This window comes from Engraulis encrasicolus, chromosome 7 (assembly GCF_034702125.1).
Source record: "Engraulis encrasicolus isolate BLACKSEA-1 chromosome 7, IST_EnEncr_1.0, whole genome shotgun sequence".
Classification (NCBI taxonomy): domain Eukaryota; kingdom Metazoa; phylum Chordata; class Actinopteri; order Clupeiformes; family Engraulidae; genus Engraulis; species Engraulis encrasicolus.
The window spans coordinates 22,887,876-22,908,002 of record NC_085863.1 but is presented as its reverse complement, the minus strand read 5'-3'; the positions used below and the strand labels follow the sequence as shown (position 1 = coordinate 22,908,002).

The 20,127-nt window shown below is 45.4% G+C and overlaps 1 protein-coding gene across 4 annotated transcripts in view; it reads right to left on the bottom strand.

Moving 5' to 3' along the window:
* Positions 1 to 3,008: 3,008 nt before the first annotated feature.
* Positions 3,009 to 20,127, bottom strand: part of stard13a (StAR related lipid transfer domain containing 13a) — a 59,550-nt gene continuing 42,431 nt past the window's right edge. For all 4 annotated transcript variants that reach the window (XM_063203096.1, XM_063203095.1, XM_063203097.1 and 1 more), the window contains 10 exons: positions 18,182 to 19,950; positions 17,471 to 17,641; positions 15,669 to 15,828; positions 14,141 to 14,339; positions 13,277 to 13,490; positions 10,744 to 10,858; positions 9,319 to 9,642; positions 8,679 to 8,896; positions 5,561 to 5,737; positions 3,009 to 5,205 (listed from right to left, as the gene is read on the bottom strand). In XM_063203096.1, coding sequence (XP_063059166.1) covers positions 5,088 to 5,205; positions 5,561 to 5,737; positions 8,679 to 8,896; positions 9,319 to 9,642; positions 10,744 to 10,858; positions 13,277 to 13,490; positions 14,141 to 14,339; positions 15,669 to 15,828; positions 17,471 to 17,641; positions 18,182 to 19,950 — 3,465 coding nt within the window. In that variant the 3' untranslated portion in view covers positions 3,009 to 5,087. The remainder of the gene's footprint in view (positions 5,206 to 5,560; positions 5,738 to 8,678; positions 8,897 to 9,318; positions 9,643 to 10,743; positions 10,859 to 13,276; positions 13,491 to 14,140; positions 14,340 to 15,668; positions 15,829 to 17,470; positions 17,642 to 18,181; positions 19,951 to 20,127) is intronic.

The window sequence follows — 20,127 nt, the reverse complement described above, 5'->3', positions numbered from 1 at the left end:
CACACACACACACACACACACACACACACACACACACACTGATCAATAATTCAGCCATCGTTTATTTATTAATGACCTTTTTATTTAGGTCTCCGTCTGAGACAGAATTTTGGACTAACATAAATCTTCCCATTTTCTTCCGGATGTTTGGAAACAAGACATTTTAACCTCAAAAAATGTGCCCAAGTCTACTCTGTGAATTTAACCGCCCATTGAGCAGAAATCTTTTAATATAGTACAAATGTTGAGTAAAATAAATGTGTCTTTATCTGGGCCTGCATTTACATATCTCATCAGTCTTTGTGGTTTTGTAAAGGGTGTCTGCGCTAACTACCGAGGACATTCACAGATGGAGAGCGGACGCGACTCAAGGTTGATCAAGGTTAGCTTGTTGTATTATTTAGCAGATAGCACTCTCCTCCACATTAGTGATGCACGCCACCACGGGGGAATGTTTTAACTGCCCGTAGAAGATTGATGAGACAATCTCGGTAAATACAACTTCATTTCATTTTCATTTGTAACTGTGGATTAATATGTGTTAATGTTAGGACATGATAAATGGGTGACGGAAATGGATGGCCGCTCTGATAATGAAATGAATTTTTGAAAAGGTAAGGCGTGGTTGGTTCTCGGAGGGTGTTGTCCCTCTGGACTTCCATTTGTTTGAGGAGTCTAAGACAGGGGTGTGGTACAGGGGGGTAGTGTGCAGTGTTGCCAGATGTGTCTGATCAAACCCCGCTCAAAAGGTTCTTAAAAACCGCCAAAATGTGCTAAATTCAGCCCAGTTTCACCAAATTGCATTGATTTCTGTGGGCACAAAACTGCAGAGAAAATCGCCAAATGGTCAATTTTTCCCGTTTTTGCCCGCAGACGACCATCACAAGTAGCCTAATTGGGTGGGTAACCGACCAATCTGGCAACACTGGTAGTGTGACTGAGTTACCAGGGACCCATGTATGTATATAGGGGCCCATAGCGATTCTGTATCACTGAGGGGGTCCATTGGAGCTATTTGTACATAGGGCCCACACTTTTCTGCTATACCCCTTGTCCAAGATGAAGGCCTAGTGTTGTTGAACATCATCAGCATCTTTTCACGTTTATGCATTTAACTAGAACATTGACGTAGATCAGACATCCTCTCTATTCACCCTCATACCTTCCTTTTCATTTCAAATGGGAATTAACATCCTGAGTCCTCCTGAGTTCTGATGCTACTCGTGGCACCTAAAGATTCTTTGTGCAGACGATTTTGTGTTCTCAAGCGTTGTAATTGGATTAAGCATTTAGAATGTATGATGCCATAGCCAGAGAGTAAAGTATAAGTCTAGGTAGATAAGAAAGAATATCTTCTTTCCTCTCTGGTAGGTGTTGCATTTTCAATATCAGATACAGACTTGGTGATGATTGACAATTACAGTAACTATTTCCTATGAAGATATCTGCTGATACCATGAGCTCTACAAGCAATTCAGCAACACCAAAGACACACCTTTTTAGTCATTTTATCCCCTTACCAACAATGAGGACATGATGGGGAAACAATTGGGTATCATGCAATACAAATGAGTTCAGACAGAGGGCAGTGTTACGCTTACCAAAGCCGCCATAACAATAAGTGCCAAGTCATTCTATTTCCTCCTGTCCTTTCCTCTGGCCTCTTCCCTCTTCCCTCGGTGTCACCCCACCTCCACAAGGAAAACAATTACATTTGTGTCACATAGGCACAGGGTGACTTTTGCAGGCTTTCCCCCATTTGACATTGCAAATGAGACAATGGGGGCTGTGCTACAGTTCCTACTATATTAGTCCCATATAGGGAAGGGAATGTGAGGGGGGACATTTCCACTGTCCCCATGTGACCTCTGGATCCCTTTGACCTCTGACCCAGGAAGGCCCTTCCGTGAGTTCACCCATGCCCCCCCCACAACATGTCTCTCATGAAGTTATATGCAAAACATCCTAACTGTTGAGAGGGAGGATTGAGCACAATAGCCGAAAATTCAGTTTTTCAAGTGAGATTTGCATTCTTTAAATTCTGTTTTGTGTTTTATTCTATGGCAGAACATGAATACATTTTATATAAAGCAGATTAGATTTTAGTTTTTTAAATCATCAGGGCAACACAAAAGAAATAGGCACTTTACGTAAAGGACCCCTGTGGAATTGTGGTGGGAGTTCCACTGTATTTCTCTCTCTGACTACTCAACTTCAGACAGACATCACATACTGTAGCACATAGGCTAGAGTCCCGAGTGGAGGACACAGCTCAGTTGTCAGTACATTAAGCTAAATGAAGACAAACTGCCAACAAGCGATTGTCCTCTGTGGCGTGACTCTTTTGATTTAGAAGCACACATCACAAACAAGTATTGACTAGATGCTCTGTTCTGTTGGAACATCAGAGGTTCGTGTTGTGACTGAGGTATTGGACACACTACAGCTCTTTTTTATTTTTAAACAGAAAGAACATTGGAATTCCTTTTGGTAGGTCATTGATCTCTTTGTTTCGTTGTCTCGAGCTGCACCAAAGTCAGAACTCATTGACAACCTTATCTCCTCATTAGCTCAACACAGAGCAACCACCTCAGTGTTTCTACACTGCCATCTAGTGCCAAATAGCATGCATTGCAGAACTATTAGAAAGGCAGGTGCAGACATTTTCCAAGGGAGACAAAGGGCAATTTCCAATATACAGACTTCCGTCCTCCCTTGATCACTTGCCTGCTTGTGACCTCATGATGATGTCACGAATGACAGAGAACTAATTCAATATCTTGCAAAAGCCCAATTCTTATGTAATTTCTTCATTTGCAATTGGGATGGTGAATGAAGAACAGTCCCCCAAAAGTTGTTGTGGCTAGGCTGACAGTGGGAAAACCTTATTGTTTTCTCCATGGAGGCGGGGCATCAGCAAAACCCACAAGGCCACAAGTACAAGTGGAGGAGAGGAGTCCGCATATTGGAATGCACTCAAAGACAAAGGACACACAGACCACAAGACGAGTTTCTGACACAGTTTAATGAAGTGAGAGCATTTTTTCTTTGTTTGTTTTTTACTCCCCCATTATCATAACATCTTAAAGGTCCCCAGTGTGCATTTCCAACATTTTTGCTGACCTTCTACAAATCCAACCTTTCCCATGAACATTTACAAGGTAAATAAACTCATAATTACTGGTCTGACCAGAGAAGGTTTTTCAGCCAAAGCTGCCTATGACTCTTAATTCAAAATTGTATTTTCATCCCTATTCAGGTATGAGAAAAAAGTACATTTCCAAGCCATAATAAGTATGTAACTTTGAAATTGATGGTAGTAGTGAATACTCAGATAAGAAAAGATGGCATTTGTCAATGTGCAGCATGAATTCTGGAAATAAACAACAAATAAAAATTGGCACACTGTTCCTTTAAAGTCAGACACCCTGTTGTTCCTCTTGCTTTCTGTCTAATGTCTGGAGCCATGTCACCTTGCCTGTAGGCGGTAGGCCCCCAGTCAAAACCCAATGGATCAAACAAAACAACACTGGGGTGCCACGGAGGCACCAGCCTATAGTTGGGTACTGGAGATTTACACAGATATTACAATATTCAAAGAAAAAAAAAAGTATCAACATCAAACACGCAGCCATACCGTGCGAAGAAGCAGTTGCCTTTATCGTTACACGTGGCGTATTTACAACATAGTATGTACAAAACACATCGGCAATAGCTATCTAATCACAAGCATACATACACACACATACAGTACAGTACAGTACACACAGGCTTGCAGACGTATATTTTATCTCTCTATAATAGAACACGTGTGAAACAGATAAAATGCAAATGCTTCCCAGAAGCAGTGAAATGGTTAAATGTCCTAGACATTGTAGAGAGACACAACAGTGGTAACAGCAATAATAATAATAATAATAATAATAATAATAATAATAATAATAATAATTTGTAGGATTACTGTCAACAAATGTCAATTTTTTTTGGCAGTGACGTATTGAATAGGTACATTGACATTGTAGTAACTGCAATGTTTTACCAATCCCTTGAGGATCCCTTTATACTGCTCTCATTTTAAAAATCCTCTTTTGTAAAACCGCAAATGTCCCCACAAATCGAAGCTCCATTTAGAACTTTAATCAAAAACTCAATTTATTACTGTTGAGTTTTACTCTCATGACATCAAGACAATGCAGTTTGTTATGTAAAAAAATAAAACAGAAAATAAGATCAAAATAAAATAAAAAATATATTTTTTTTGCTTTAAAAACTTTAGAAATAATCCACCGTAAAGCTGCATTACCGACGTTGCATCTGACACAAAATATTATAACCCTAACCGCAACTGAGGACCGAAGCAATACCAATGTCACCGACTATGATAATAGTAAACCTATTAAAGCCATTGGTCACTGTTTTCCACAAGCCACGGAAACGTGCACCAAGCACAGACAAAACTGGGTTCTCTTCCCATGCTCAGCATTGGGAATCACAGCTCAGAATCACAGCACTAAAACTGCCGGTTCCAACAGAAATACAACAGGCCTGGTTAGTTTTCAAAGAAACATAGCAATACTGCTGCTAGGAGAAGCCCTACAGTTTTGGTTTATCCCACTGGCAAAGGATTTCTCACTCTTAAATAGGTCTACATAAATGCCTGACAAGCTCCTAAATGCAGAGAACTCTGGTTCTTGTTTGTTTTTTTGTTTTTGCTATTGTTGTTACTATTGATCTCACTGTGACTCACAGTCGTGATTTATACAATATCTTATATGAAATCACGCTGTCAATGGTTGCACGACTTGCACATACCACAAGGTGGCACTGTCACACACGTATAAACACAGATGCAGACGCAGTGTAGGTACAGTATGATACACATGTGTAGGTTAAGACTCCCTCAGAACTGAACTGCAGGACGTCTGGCAGTGAGACCCTTGTCAATTCAAACCAGTGCTTCCTTGTCACCCTCTGCATCTGATGATGACACTTGCTCTCCTTCACCTCAATGTGTCTGTATCATCCCGTGGCCCGGGAAACGGCCTTCCCTAGTTCTTACGTCTGATAACAATGGCGTGTGCAAAGTTCTAGATCTTTGTTTCAGGTCCCTCAGGTTCCGTCGTCTGGAAGGAGTTCCGAATCCGTGCCACTTCGGCAGAGCAGAGGTGACCAAAGGCCTTGTTATACCATTCTGGCGATCGCCCTCTGTAGAAACAGAACACACATACACACACACACATAAAAACACAAACACACACATGCGTGAGAGATTGTTACCTATGCATATAATCAGGGAGTAAGTGTCTATCACATACAGTAACTGAAGTGATCACTACACACACACACACACACACACACACACACACACACACACACACACACACACACACACACACACACACACACACACACACACACACACACACACACACACACACACACACACACAAACACACACACACACACACACACACACACACACACACACACACACACACACACACACACACACACACACACACACAAACACACACAACACATATGAAAACTCAGTCCCTACTTGAGGTCAACTCTGCAGATGTGTGTGAGTTTGGATTTCCCTGCTCCACAGGGCTCCAGTAGGTACTGGCCCTCCAGCACCACGCCCCGTACGCCACCCATGGGCGGGCTGTCGTCGTGATCCACCGAGACGGACACCAGCGTGCACACACCCTTTGGCAAGTCCGTCCTCCACGACCTGAGAAAAGATTGAAAAGACAAAGACATGTGAAGGAAATGTGTATTGTCTACACACAGGGTATAAACTCCATAAAAATACATAATTCATAGGTTTTTTTTGTTTATAAACACAGTGTTTTGAGGAGTGGCAAGACACTGGCAGCCAACCACGTAAGGCAATTTTTTGACCGACAGCGGTTTCCAACAATCAGAGGTTGTGCGCATCCAGGGTCGAGGCAATCAGGAGAAAACAAAATTGAGAACGAGAACCCATGTATTTTGTAACAAAAAGCCACTTGTGATGTGTGACCATGTGATCTCCCTCAGTCCTGTATGTGATATGCAGACCTCTCTCTCATCTATTCTACACCAATTGTCTGATACCTGGCTATTGTGGATGTGCGTCCAAATCTACTGGTGTGCAGTCGAGTCACAATTCTGTCATAGTCGAGTCATAACTTTACCAGTCAGAAACACCACAACAAACCTTCATCAGTGTTGACATGTCCCCTTGCTGGTGTTGAATGTACAATACACTGTAAGTTGTGCATGTTATGAATATGCTGATATATTCAAACGCAACAATGTAGGTCAAACGTCCATTACCCATGTTTGTCTTCTGAAGACAAACCCATCTGCTCAAATAATGATGGTAGAACAGGACACAGCTGGTGGATAAAGTGACAGGGATGACTACACAGACACAAGACGCCAGCTTGCAAAGAGGTCAGTTGAGGAGATGAGACCTCACTACTAACACACACGCGCGCACGCGCGCACGCACGCACACACGCACACACACACACACACACATTCACTTGTGCTCATGCTGTCTACCAAGAGAGCTGGCCCATCTGAATTAGATTTCAAGACGCAGGCATCATTCACGGTTGCTCCTAACATCCAAACGCAATTTCCCCCTGCTTAACTGATCTACAGATACTCAGTTGAAACAAAAATGTTGTGTGGCAAGACTGTTGTAAGAAAGATCTTTGAACATATCCTGAATGCTGAAGGTTAAATAACAACCTTGAAATGGCAGTAGAAAGGTTTGCGGCTAAGAGAGACGGTTGTTCATGTTTTAATTTCCCTTTGGTTGTAACAGATAAAAGGGCAGTGTTACTATGACTTAGCCTCTGCCTGATGGCCTTATTAAAGCATATAATGTTGTTAGAATACCATGTCTTGAAACCTATTTCTGGACTAGGCAAGTTCAATGTTGATTTTGTTTCCCTGCAGTTGCTGATTTCAAAGTACCACAACAATTTGTCAACATGCTACTACTATCTACTACCGGGATTTTATTGCCATGCTAGACATATTTAGCCATATTTTGTGGTAAACAAGCTTAATGCCATGTCCTTGACAAACTAATTAGTATGGTAGAGTCAAACTCACTAACTGCAAAAACACTGGATGGGTAATTTCTCTGAACCTATTGGTTCGGCGCTTAAAGTCTGTTCTCAGACAGGTTGTAAAAGGTTAGATTTGGGAAACAGGAGTCTTGGGACCTTGACGAAGTACTATACGGCCAAATCTTATTCAGAGCAGAGGCTTCACGGCATTAGCAGTAGTCTGGGCACTGTCCTGTAGCTTGGTTTTAAGCGCTTGCCTATGCAATTTGGCTGGATAACTTTCTCCCTCCAGTTTGGGGGCACGTTCAACAGCTGCAATGTTTTACAGCCGTTTCCTATTTGGCTGAAACGCCTCGAAACATTCTGCAACAGTCATTTGGGTATGTTTGCTAGCATTTGGTAGATACAGTACACTATGTTCGACCAATTATCCAATGTTTTCTCTGTCAGAACAACAAAAAACAATCTCCCAGTTGACTGCCATAGGCTCATGACTTGTAAACACAAAAGGGTGCTCAGTGCTCAAAACCGCTTTTCTGTTGAATTAAATGTGTTGCAAGCGCTTCATGTGTCTTGGCCAGAGTTTCCTTCCCTTGGCTATGTTGATTCCGGTAAGATCTTTATCTGACATATCAGTGAACAGTGGAAGTGCTTGTAAGCCATGACGTCAACTTTGTGGTGGATTTGAATGGTGGTGAAAATGTTCTCTCTTTTGCTCTCACTCCAAAAGCACAAGACAGGATTTGGTGCCAGTGTATGAGGAAAAAGATAAGTTAGTATAAGTAGATCTTCACTCTATAGCTTTCTTGATCTGTTGCCCAGGTTTTATGTCAAAATTTGAGAGATTTTTGTGACTGCAGCCATATATTGATTTGAAATAAAATTAAAGGTGTACCAAGGTGTACCAAGTAATATTTTTTGTAGTTTATCTCCAGAATTCATGCTGCCCTTTCACAAATGTTATCTTTTTCATGAATACTTACCACCACCACCAAATTCTAAGTATTCATTATGATTGGGAAAATTGCACTTTTCATACATGGAAAGGAGGATCTTCTCCATTGTCCGCCATTTTGAATTTCCAGAAATAGACATTTTTAGCTGCAAAACGTATACTTTGGTATTCTAGTAAATACTGGTTTATCATTTGGTAAATAATTAATGAAAAGATCAAATTTGGTAATAGGCAGCACAGTTTCAATGAGCAGCATAATGGGGCACCTAAGTCACGCCCTCTACTTCCTGGTTCATGGGGCAGGGGGAGTCAAAAAATAATTCGTGGGCTTGAAAATGAGTATTTTTTTGTCACCAATCCAAACCTTGGACCTCCACCTATGCACCACAAATCCAAAAATCACTCATTTTCAAGCCCAGTAATCATTTTTTGACTCCCTCTGCCCCATGAGGAAGTAGAGGGCGTGACTTAGGTGCCACATTGCAGTACCCATTCTGGCCACATTCTACATAGTGCACCTTTACAGTAATGTAGTGAGTGCAGCGGGAAACTGAAGGGAGGGAGTGGCTGAGGGGTTTAGAACATCAAATAAACCTGAAAGACACTACGGCAGAGAAGGCAGCTTTGGGCTACTTATCCAGTGAGCTCACCTGAGAACCACAAAGTCCCGGCTGGGGTGAGGAGCCATGCTGTTGAGGGCGAACTGGTACACCTCGGTCTGCTTGTCCAGCGTCTCTAGCACCTTCCACTGCAGCAGGTCGCTGTCCCATAGGTGGCGCTCTCGCAGTATCCGGTTCAACACCACCGAGGGAGGGGCCTCCACCTCCACTGACACGCGCCATCGCCGCAGAGGAGTCCCATCCTCAACCTGTGGAGAAGAGTATAAATAAAGGACGCTTTTTTTTGAGGTGGGGGTTATATCTTTATTTTTGGATAGTTCGACTGATGACAGGAAAATGACCTCGGGTCAGAATCAAACCAGGGCCTGAACCATTTTTTTAAAAAAAGCATATTTGTTGCCATTTTCGCCAACCTTGCATGGAGCCTGACTGTTTAAAACAAGCCTCTAGAGGGCTGATCTGAGGCTGAATCAACTAACATCTTGCAAATGCCTCTCCCAATCAAACTGGTTCCAATGACATGTACAAAATTTGCTCAGACCACATAGATAATCATGAAATTGTGTGTGTGTGTGTGTGTGTGTGCGCGCGCGTGCACGCGTGTGAGTGCGTGCGTGCCTGCATGTGTGTGTGTCAGCTTGTCATCTTCCTTGATCAGAGTCAGACTCACCTTCCTGAAGGCCAGCTCCGTGTTGTCCCCGCTGGCGCTGGAGCGGCTCACCCAGGCCTTGGACTTGGACTCCCGCGCCTCCTTCAGCAGGCTCTGGGTCAGCCTCTCCACCTGGGAGTGGTAGGAGCCTTCCTCCTCCTCCATGTCCTCCTCTTCCTCCTCCTCCTCCTCCTCCTCCTGTAGCTCCTGCTGCTGCTGCCGCCGCTGTTGCTGCTGCTGCTGCTGCTGCTGATTTTGCAGTTTACACAACTCGTCAAGAGGGGGCGCCAAAAGCTCAGCCTCCATGTAGGAGTTGCGGGACTGGGTCACCATCTCCTGTGGGATCTGGAGGAGCAACAAACAGCCACGTCCCGGGACGAAGCACATGAGTATACTGCTGCTGCCTGGGAAACAGACCCTTTCAACAGCCTCTTACATATTGACTTTCTGATAGGAATAGCTTTTGTTGGTCTGATCCGCTGAGGAAAATGTAATTTACAGGTACATGCTAAAAAGACTTGATTTGTTTTTATGCACAGACACTTTCAGAGGGTGGGGGGTCGGGGGGCAAGGAAAGCATTCACACACACACACACATGCACGCACGCACGCATGCACACACACACACACACACACACACAGATAGAGAAAGAGATAGAGACAGAGCTCTGTGACTGGGTTCTTCAGATTGATATCAGAATCACAAGTTTTGAATCACAAGTCATAAAACTGTACAGAGTGAAAAAAAATTGAAGACCTAAAAGACACTCCATTCACGCCATTTAGGAATCCAAGACATTCCATTCACGACATTTACGACAGGCACTTAAAAAATGTGAAAAAGAGGAAATGAAACATGTAAAATCTAGTAAAACGTATAGGAATTCCTTTTCTTTTTTATGTCGGCGCCATTTTATTATGCCTATAAAATTCATCTCTTGGGTGAGACATAGTAGCCTCTTTGTGCACATGGTTCACTCTTTGCTGGAAAGACTCAACTACATCATACCAACATTGCTATGACATTACTGAGAGCATTGAGTAACATATTAAGACTTGGTCATTACAATCAGGACAGCTTTGGCCGGGCCTGGGACAAAGTTGTGTGAAGGGCCCCCTAATCCAATACATGCAATGTAATGAGAAACCAAATCTGCACCTTCCAAATCTGAAGGTGACATGTATAGTTATAACTTTACTTTAGATATTGAAAGGGGAAATCCCCAAAAAGCTGCTCGAGGCTGCTTATACAGCAGAGAAACCCAAAATACCAACCACTCTATGCTGTTCCACTAGTGTTTTAAACAGTACATGTGTGACTGTTACAAAAATGGAATGTAAACTATTTTGTGGGCAAAGAAAACACATGCATTAAATGAGGCATGAAAGTGTCTCCAAGACCCATATATTTTAGTAGTGCATATACATTCGGACTTAATGTGATACCTGGAAGAGGCTGTTGCACTCCGTGATCATGTGTGCCAGGCCCTGAGTGGCGGCCAGGTTCTCATTCAGGTCCTTCTGGTCCGGACGACCCGTGGCATACTTCTTCTGAATCGACCTATGGGAGAGGGAGAGGTAGCCTGATTATCAACGACTTTCAAATCTCTTGGAGACGTGGTCTGACCAAGAGCATAACAATTCACATTCCTCAAACAGTATGGCGGACCCGCCTCCCTAGGTTTGCTACTGTTTGACTGGTGTCAGACAGAGTGGGTGGGGTTCCCGATTTTTTTCCGGGAAGCGATATTTGCATTGCTCTTGGCCTGACGAGAAGCAACGCCGAAGGTGTTGCATCACTAGGAGGGCGTGGTGTGGCTAAGGGAGAGGGAGGGGTGGATGAGGGGGGTAAAGAGTGGAGGAGGAGGGGGTGGGACAGGAGTAGGAGGTGCAGATATTCAGGGTGGAGTGTAGTAAGGTGGAGAGGATGGGGGAGCAGAGGGGAATGAGGAGGTGATGAGGAGGTGGAAACGATGGATGGGTGGGGTGGGGGGGGTGTGGGAGGAGATGAGGGAGGAGAGGAGGTGACGAGAAGCTGGGGAGGATAGGAGGTGGAGACGATCAGGGTGGTGAGGATGGAGGTGAGGAGCAGTGGTGAGGATGGGAGGTGGAGAGAAGGGGGGGGAGGATGGAGGGGATTTGGGAGACGGGGGCGATGAGGAGGTGGAGAGGATGGTGGGGGAGAGGAGTAGGTGGAGAGAATGGAGGGGAGGGGGGAGAGGAGAGAGGAAGCGGGTGGAGAGGAGAGAGGGGTTGGAGAGGAGTAGGTAGAGAGGAGAGAGGGGATGGAGAGGAGTAGGTGGAGAGGAGAGAGGGAGGGGTTGGAGAGGAGAGAGGGAGTGGGTGGAGAGGAGTAGGTGGAGAGGAAGGGAGGGGGTGATGAGCATGGGGGAGAGGAGGGAGGGGAGGTGGGAGGGAAGAAAAACAATGAGGCAGAGGTCAGCTATGCAGACAGACAGAGCATTGCCCTTGGGATCTCTCTCTCTCTCTCTCTCTCTCTCTCTCTCTCTCTCTCTCTCTTTCTCTCTCTCTCTCTTGAAGTCTATCAGTTCTCGTCTCTGAAAGAACCCACAGACACACAAACACCCCCTGCACACACACACACACACACACACACACACACACACACACACACACACACACACACACACACACACACACACACACACACACACACACACACACACACACACACACACTGACTCCTCCTGTCGTCTGCCCCTGAGGGCCAGCACAGCACAGGGCTGCTTTTGATTTGGGAGTGAGTATAGAGGCCACCCCTCTCTCTCTGTCTGTCTGACTGAGCTGCTGGGGCTATAATGACTTCTAATGGCAGGGAGTATGTTTGGGTTTGGACAACACTAATAAAACCTCCAGTGTGTGTGTGTGTGTGTGTGCGTGCGTGTGTGCGTGTGCGTGTGTACATGGTGTCTTTATGGGTGATCTACCGGCCAGTGTAACGCCATTCTGTCTAATGACTTAACACTCCCTAACAAGCTCAAGGAAATGAATGGCTGACTTGATGATCCACTGAATGAGAGAGAGAGAGAGAGAGAGAGAGAGAGAGAGAGAGAGAGAGAGAGAGAGAGAGAGAGAGAGAGAGAGAGAGACTGTGTGTGTGTGTGTGTGCACGCACGCGCGCGCGCCCGTGTGTGTGTGTGTTTGTGTGTGTGTGTGTGTGTGTGTGTGTGTGTGTGTGCACGCGCATGTGTGTGGGTGTGCATACTTATACGTATGTGTGTGTGTGTGTGTGAGTGTCTGTGTGCAGTGTGCGTATCTGTGTATCTCTGTGTGTGGGTCAGAGATTGTGAAGGAATGTCTTTGTAGGCTAGCAGGCCAACTACCAGGGTCTCCATAAGAATGATAGCACACAGCACACAAACGTAAAGCCCTATACCATGCAATCTATTGTTGTTGGGAAACTCCTCTGATCAAAAGCCAGCTCAGTAAACAAAGGGGAGGTAGTCTAGTCGAGGTTATTAAATAAGTATATATATGGATCGTTGGCCATGACAAAAAATTCATTTTAAGGTTGTGGACCAACCTGGTGCACTACCCACAATTCAATAACTTTCCCCCCAAATATTTAGCCTCAAATTAGATTTCACCAATATACTTAAAATATTAGTTCATTTTTTTAGACCCATATTCCAGAAGCACGTCAGCTCAGAGTTACCACATCTCACACATATTTTCCCTTCTCCACTACGTTTAAACGTCACATCCCTGAAAATCCTGCTATCCTGATTGACTCTACTGCATTTGGTTTGGGATCAGGGCGAATCTGAAGGTTCTCCAGACCAGCTCCAGTGAGCTCACAAAGCTGAGCAGAAATACACAAGTGTCTGGCGAGTGTCAGGCTAAGTATCACCCACATATGCAGTTGCATGCTGCTGATTATGTGCTCATTTGTATGTGTCTTTGGATACGTGAATCTGTTAAATGTCATGTAACGCAGTGTATAACTTGTGTGACGTACCTTGGTGAGAGGTTGTCGTTCTTCATGATGTTGAGATGGAAGAGCGAAGGGGCCAGGCAGACGGCCAGGTTGGTGGGAGTCATCTGGTTCTCCTCCACAGAGGAAGTGACATCACTCAGGAAGCACAGCAGCGTCTGCAGCACCTCGCGGCTCTCGTCAGACATCAGCATGATGGCAGCCTGCACTGCCTGCAACCGCTGCTCCTTAGGGACGTCTGCAGAGAGAGAGAGAGAGAGAGAGAGAGAGAAAGAGAGAGAGAGAGAGAGGGAGAGAGAGAAGATAGAGAGAGAGAGAGAGAGAGAGAGAGAGAGAGAGAGAGAGAGAGAGAGAGAGAGAGAGAGAGAGAGAGAGTTAAACAGTTTGTTAGATCTATGTAACTCCTTGGTGACAGCCTGCACTGCCTGCAGACGCTGCTCCGTAGGGATGTCTAAAGGGAGAGAGAGAGAGAGAGAGAGAGAGAGAGAGAGAGAGAGAGAGAGAGAGAGAGAGAGAGAGAGAGAGAGAGAGAGAGAGAGAGAGAGAGAGAGAGAGAGAGAGAGAGAGAGAGCTAAGAAACCCTAGAGTTAAACAGTTTGTTAAATCTCTATGGCTGCCTGCACTGCCTGCAGAAGTTGCTATTTAAGCACATCTAAAGAGTTGCTCATTATGTTAATTTCAACACAAAGCAAAACTTTTAACAAAATTAAATTTCCTTTCTTTCCACTATCCACTCTTTCCACTATGTTTCAGGAACTCAAAGCAGAATTGTTAGTCTTTAAACTTGGGTGTAATACAGGGTCTGGACCATGTATACGTACAGAGTAGACAGCGTTGGTAAATGAGACTGGCTCTGTACCATGTGGTAAGCCCTCGATTTCAACTTACACTGGTAAATGTGCAGGAAGGTCTCTCCCATCTTGCTGGTGAGCAGGGGCTCGGGCAGATCCCGGAAGAACTGCTTCACCATGTCGGCCACATCGTAAGCAGACTGGTCCTCGTAGTCCACTGCGTCCGGAGACGACTCACACATCTGCCTCAGGGCCAGGATGCGAGACTTTACTCCCGACTTACGAAACAGGCCCACCTAGAATCATACACATAGATAAACACACATACACAGTATTAACCACTTTGCGCAAAGCATATGTTGTAACCTTAGTGTCACCATTGTGGTGATGGTCCCCCAACACTTTTTTTGTAGAAAAGCCATACTCTCGAGTGTTATTCTTGTATTTTATTTCAGTGGGTTAGCATGACAGACAGACGTTTTGGCCTAAGCCATCTTCAGCGTAAAATGCAAGAATCACACTCGAGAGTGCGACTTTTCTACAAAAAAAGTGTTGGGTTGTAGGGCTGTCCTAAACAATTATTTTTCTCCCGATTGATCTATCAACTATTTTGTTTCGAATAGTCGATTAGTCAAACGATTAATTTTTCAAGTACTCTAGCACTTTATTGTGAAATTGGGGGGAAAAAAGAAAGAAACTGTTAAAATTAGGTCCCTGAGCTCACAATGAGTCATGATGGTAGCTTCTTTACTCCGAGATACAGCGTCAAATTCATAAGTGCTGGGCAATTTTAGGTTTCAATAAAGCAATAAAGCATTTGTAAAGTTAGTAAAAAAAAAGCATTGAATTAACTGAAACAATTAGTCGACTATTTTTTATAGTCGATTAGTCACCATTAGTCGATTAATCGTCCCAGCCCTACTCGAGAGTGCGACTTTTCTACAAAAAATGTACAAATCTGTTGCTCGCACCTGGAGACCTTGTGAAAACAGTGAAGGAGTTGAGCGCACTTTTTGAAATAAGGTCCCCTAACACTGACCTGGTCCAGACACTGTCCCCTGAGAAATCACAGTGCCAGTTGATTGTTTTATTTTTTTCAGTGAATAGTGATGTGCTCCACTCTCATAATGGGCATGGTGTGAATAACGAGACAACTGTATAGTGATTGTGCCTGTGGTTATGTGGTCTCTAGTGGTGTCAACAATGATCGATTCGGTGATCCGAATCGATGCAGGGCATGGACGATCCAGAATCGATCCGGCAAGTTCCAGAATTAATCCGGCAATTTTTTTTAACTTTCAATTACTTCCATGGATATTTCGGGAGCAAATGAATGTTAAATTTAATAAAAGCACTTCAAAACATTGCAAGAGTGATACAGACTGATACAGAAAACAGCCAATAAATTGTTGCTCAGTATCTGACTACATGTATTGCCTCATCATGATTGATTAAACATTTGCTTTGCTTTCAGTAGAAATGTAATGCATTGTAGAATTGGATTGGATCAGATCGGATCGCATAGGATCGAATCAAATCGAATCGCTACCTCCCGAATCGTGATCGAATCGGATCGTGAGGGCAGTGCCGATCCACACCACTAGTGGTCTCCCAACAGTACTGACCTGGTCCAGACACTGTCCCCTGAGGAAGCGCAGTGCCAGCTGGATGCAGAGGGGCAGGGGCTGGCCGTGCCTCTGGGTGTGGACGATCAGCGGCACCCCGAACACCACCTTATCCTTATACTCCGGGCTCTTCATCCGCTTCATGAACTTTGGCACGGACCTTTTGGCAAAGATAGTAGGAATAGAGGAGAGATGTTTTATATTACAGAGTCGCAAGCACTCTCCGTCCTCCTCATGAGCTTTGGTGATAGTGATAGTGCTGGGGATATACAGTATGTATATGTTTTGTTACAGAGATGTTACTTTGAATTTGTATGTTTATGATAAGTTTGATCGGGTCATTTCTAAAAGCTAAAGAGATTAAAGCTGACTTGAGTTTGCCTGAATAAAAAGAGCATTTAGTCATAGATAATAGTAAAAGTGGAGTATAGAGTACATGTTTTATTACATAGACGTAGCAGTAGCAGCAGCAGCAGCAGTAGTATTAGTAGAAATAGTAGTAATAGTAGTAGTAGTAGTAGTAGTAGTAGTAGTAGTAGTAGTAGTAGTAGTAGTAGTAGTAGCAGTAGTAGTAGTACTCAATAAATCATGTGCTGTTAATTCAAGACTTAGGGATTTCAATATCTTTGATTAAATAGTAGAAAAGACTGTTAAGTAGGGGATGAGGAAGGCAACGCTGAAGGAACTTGTCACATAATTCCCACATCAAATCACACTTTCAGTAATGTGCAAATCATGCGCAGTACATATCACACACGCACCTGCATCATACTTCAAGAGGTTAGCAATGACATCTTACGACCACAGTTTGAATCACAGCATCCTTATGAAGGTGTGGTATGACGGACAGAGTCCATAAACAGACTTGAACAAAAAAATCCTCTCCTTCTGTGTGGCATTGAACAGATGACCAGTCCCGTATAAAAGAATCACATTTGTATGTTTTCTCAACTCTCAAGTCAAACTCAAAGAATGAAATCACGTGTGGAGGCTTAAGCTTGTGTTATTTTGTATATGAGCGAGGGATAGTGTAACAGGCAGGCGGAAGCAGGGAGGGATGGAGAGGGCATGTGAGCGGAGGAGAGAGCATGTGAGTCCAGCTCACATTGAGAGGGTTTCATTAAACAACACTGTTTATCTGGGCACAGCAGTTCATGGGTGGTCTCAGAGCACATGGAAAATACACATGCTGCTGAACTACCTAACGTGTTAGATATAGGACAACATCATGGTCCAGTATATACAGTGTGAGCATGCCCACACACATGCACGCACGCACGCACGCACGCACGCACGCGCACACAGACACACACTAACAGCTTGAGGGTAAGACCACAGAGTGAGTCAGAGATGATGTTGTTGTGATAGTAAGAGGACTGTTCAGCGGCAGGTCATGACCGGGTGGAGAAGCGGTACCACTGCCCGAGGAAGCACAAGTATAATGGACCTTGGTAAGCAGTGACTGTTACCACAGCTTTCTCTCTGAAGTTTTTGAGCCAAAACTCTTTGCTATGCACCTCTTTGAGTCTGAAACGTTGCGTAACACTGATATTGTCATGTGGATTGATTAGATTAGATTCAATTTTTTCTTACAATGTACAGTATAAAATGATAACACAATGTTGTGATACAGAGTGACAAACACAAATAATTTGGATACAGTGTTACAATTCAACAAAAGGTGTAACTTTTGCGACTGTATTTGTATGTCTACAGGTATGAATGTTTGTGTGTGAGTTTGAAGACGTGAAATGTGATTGGGAACACATTCTTGATCATCGCCAAAAAGAATGCTCACTCACCAGGTCCATCCATGTTTGTTGGACATTGAATATCGTTCCATGATGGAAGTGAGGCGTAACAGGGAGAACTTCTGTAGCAGGCTCAGCTGGCCAGCTGATTGGCTGTTGATCTGCAGGGACACTCCTGATTGGCTGATGCGGTTCGATATCCTGAAGCTGGGCCACCTTAGTCTGCAAGTGCAGAGGGGATAAATTATTCAATGTAATATACACATAATAATATCAAAATACAAATAACTCATTGTTGTACATGGTCATTGATGTTACATTTTGTCATTTAACGACCTTGTAAGATAACCATCCTAGTGACTGTTTTAGATGGTCAAAATTGTAAATGCTGGTACTGAATAACTGAAGAGAAATGCCCATGAATGGATATAATAGACATGTATGCATATTCAAATGTGCAAGAGACCTAGCAAGATAAGACTGAGACTTCTTTAGGAAGGCCTTAAGGACTTTTTGGTTTATTTCTTAGGATATGGACCAAAAAACTACAACCCCAACTCAGAAAACCTCGGGATATTTTGTTTTTTTAATTCAAATAAACATGCTCTAATTCTCAAATTATATAAAAATATGTATATGCCTGCTTGAGGATAGTCCTAGGAGTATGAATTCGTTTTCAAAGTAGAATGTTTGAGTAGCAGTTGTAGCTGTAGTTGTATCGGTTGCTGTATGAGCTACTTTTTTATAAGAGCTTCAACCCACCTTGGCCTGGTGAGTGAGGCTCCTACCCCCGAGTCCCTCCTCTCCCGCGTGCTGGTCGAGTCCGTATCGTTCAGTGACATCCCGTCTCTCTCCCCATCACTGGGCGTGGCCAGGCCCTCAAAGTCCAGCGTGATCTGACTGGCAGACCCAACCCCTTTCATGCCACGCCCTCCATCCACCTCATCCTCCTCCTCCTCATCATCCTCTTCTCCTTCGTCCAAGTGACCTTCCTCCATGCCTTCCCCGTCGGGCGGCAGCACGTTTCGGGACCAGTGGTCCACGATCTGCTGCAGACCGTTGACGTGCTGCAAGATGTCATCCAGGTGTGGAAACAGGTCCTCTTTCTCCAGGTCCATCAGATCACCTGTGCTGGCGTACAGGTGCGAGCCAGGTACGTTGTCGTAGACGGATATCCGACTGCCGTGAGGGCAACAGCGGATGGTGCGACCTCCACCACCACCACCACCACCCCGATGCTGCGTGTCACCTGCCCGCCAGTTCACCCTGTCTCCATCGGAGGGCACTAGGCTCTCGATGGACAGGGCTTTAGGGAAGGTGCCTGGCTTGTGGTCTTTGGGCACGTGCACCACCAGGTCGTCATAGGAACGGAATTGATTCTTACGGACCTGACTGGCAGACCTTTTGGGTGTACTAGTGGTAGTGGTGGTTTTGGGGGTGGTGTTGGTACTAATATCTGGTGTGGTGCTGGTGGTGGTGGTGGTGTTAGCTTTAGTGCTTATGTCTGTGTCAATGTCAGTGTAAGTGCTGGTGTTGAGGTCCGTGCTGGCCGTGGTGTTGTTGTTCAGGCTGTCTGCCGCGTCAGCCTCGGGTCCAACCGTAAGCACGTCCATCCCCTCCAGGTACACACCGCCACGCTTGTGCAGCACGGAGTCCCTGTTTTTGGGCTGCAGCTCGGCTATCGAGTCCTCCTCGGCAGCAACACTGTCCACACCGCCGGCGGTGCTACTGCTGCTAGTGCTGCTCTCCATCAGCTGGCTCTGTACCCCCTCGTCCCCGAGGGTCACCTCTGTGGCCCGGCAGCCGTTGCCGTGCGCCGCCGACGATGTCCGGTGCCTGAGGCGCGGCATGGTGCTGTAGAGGCCGTGCGCCGGCAACGGAATCGGATCGCCGTTACCGATCTGCACGCAGCGCAGCGTCCGCAGGGCGTCCGACTCTCTCTGCAGCACGGGCCCGCTGATGACCAGCGAGCGCCGCTCGGGACGGCCCAGCGACGAGCCCCACGAGCGCAGCGTCTCCATGCGGCGCAGGAAGTCCTTGGCGCGCGTGCGGCCGTGGCGACTCCCGCCGCCGCCGCCGGTGCCACCACTGCTGCCGACTTTCGCCGGAAGCGAGTGGTAATGCGGGTATTCGCCCGGTGGGTGGGATGAGGAGCGTGCGTGGTGGTGGTGGTGGTGGTGTGGCGTGTGCGGCGAAGGCGCCAGGGAGTAAGAGTCCTGGAACAGGAGGGAGGAGGCCGAGTCCTCGCTGTTGAGCGAGCACACCTCGGTCTCGCTCATGTCCGTCAGCATGCTCTCGCGGCTCTCCGTGGCGCGCAGGCCCCCAACACCTCCTCCTCCTCCTCCTCCTCCTCCTCCACCTCCACCACCACCGCTCCCGCTGTCCTCCCCCACCTCCGACAGGCTGCGCTGTTGCAGCTGCCCGCCCAACAGGAGGTCCAAGTCCTGCACGCGCGACCAGCGACGGCTGCTCCACTCAAACGTCCATCGGTTGCTGATGGCCAGCAGGTCGTCCTCATCCGAATCGTCACTCTGACGGATAAAAAAGACACAAACACACACTGAAGGTCATATCAAGGTTGTATTGGTTGATCATGCTTTATCATACATTACACTTTGTCATTCACAGGCAATTTTCCTATATCTTTATTGTTGTTTCTATTTCACTGTGAAATTCAAGTGTATTGCATTCTTTATTAATGCATGTAT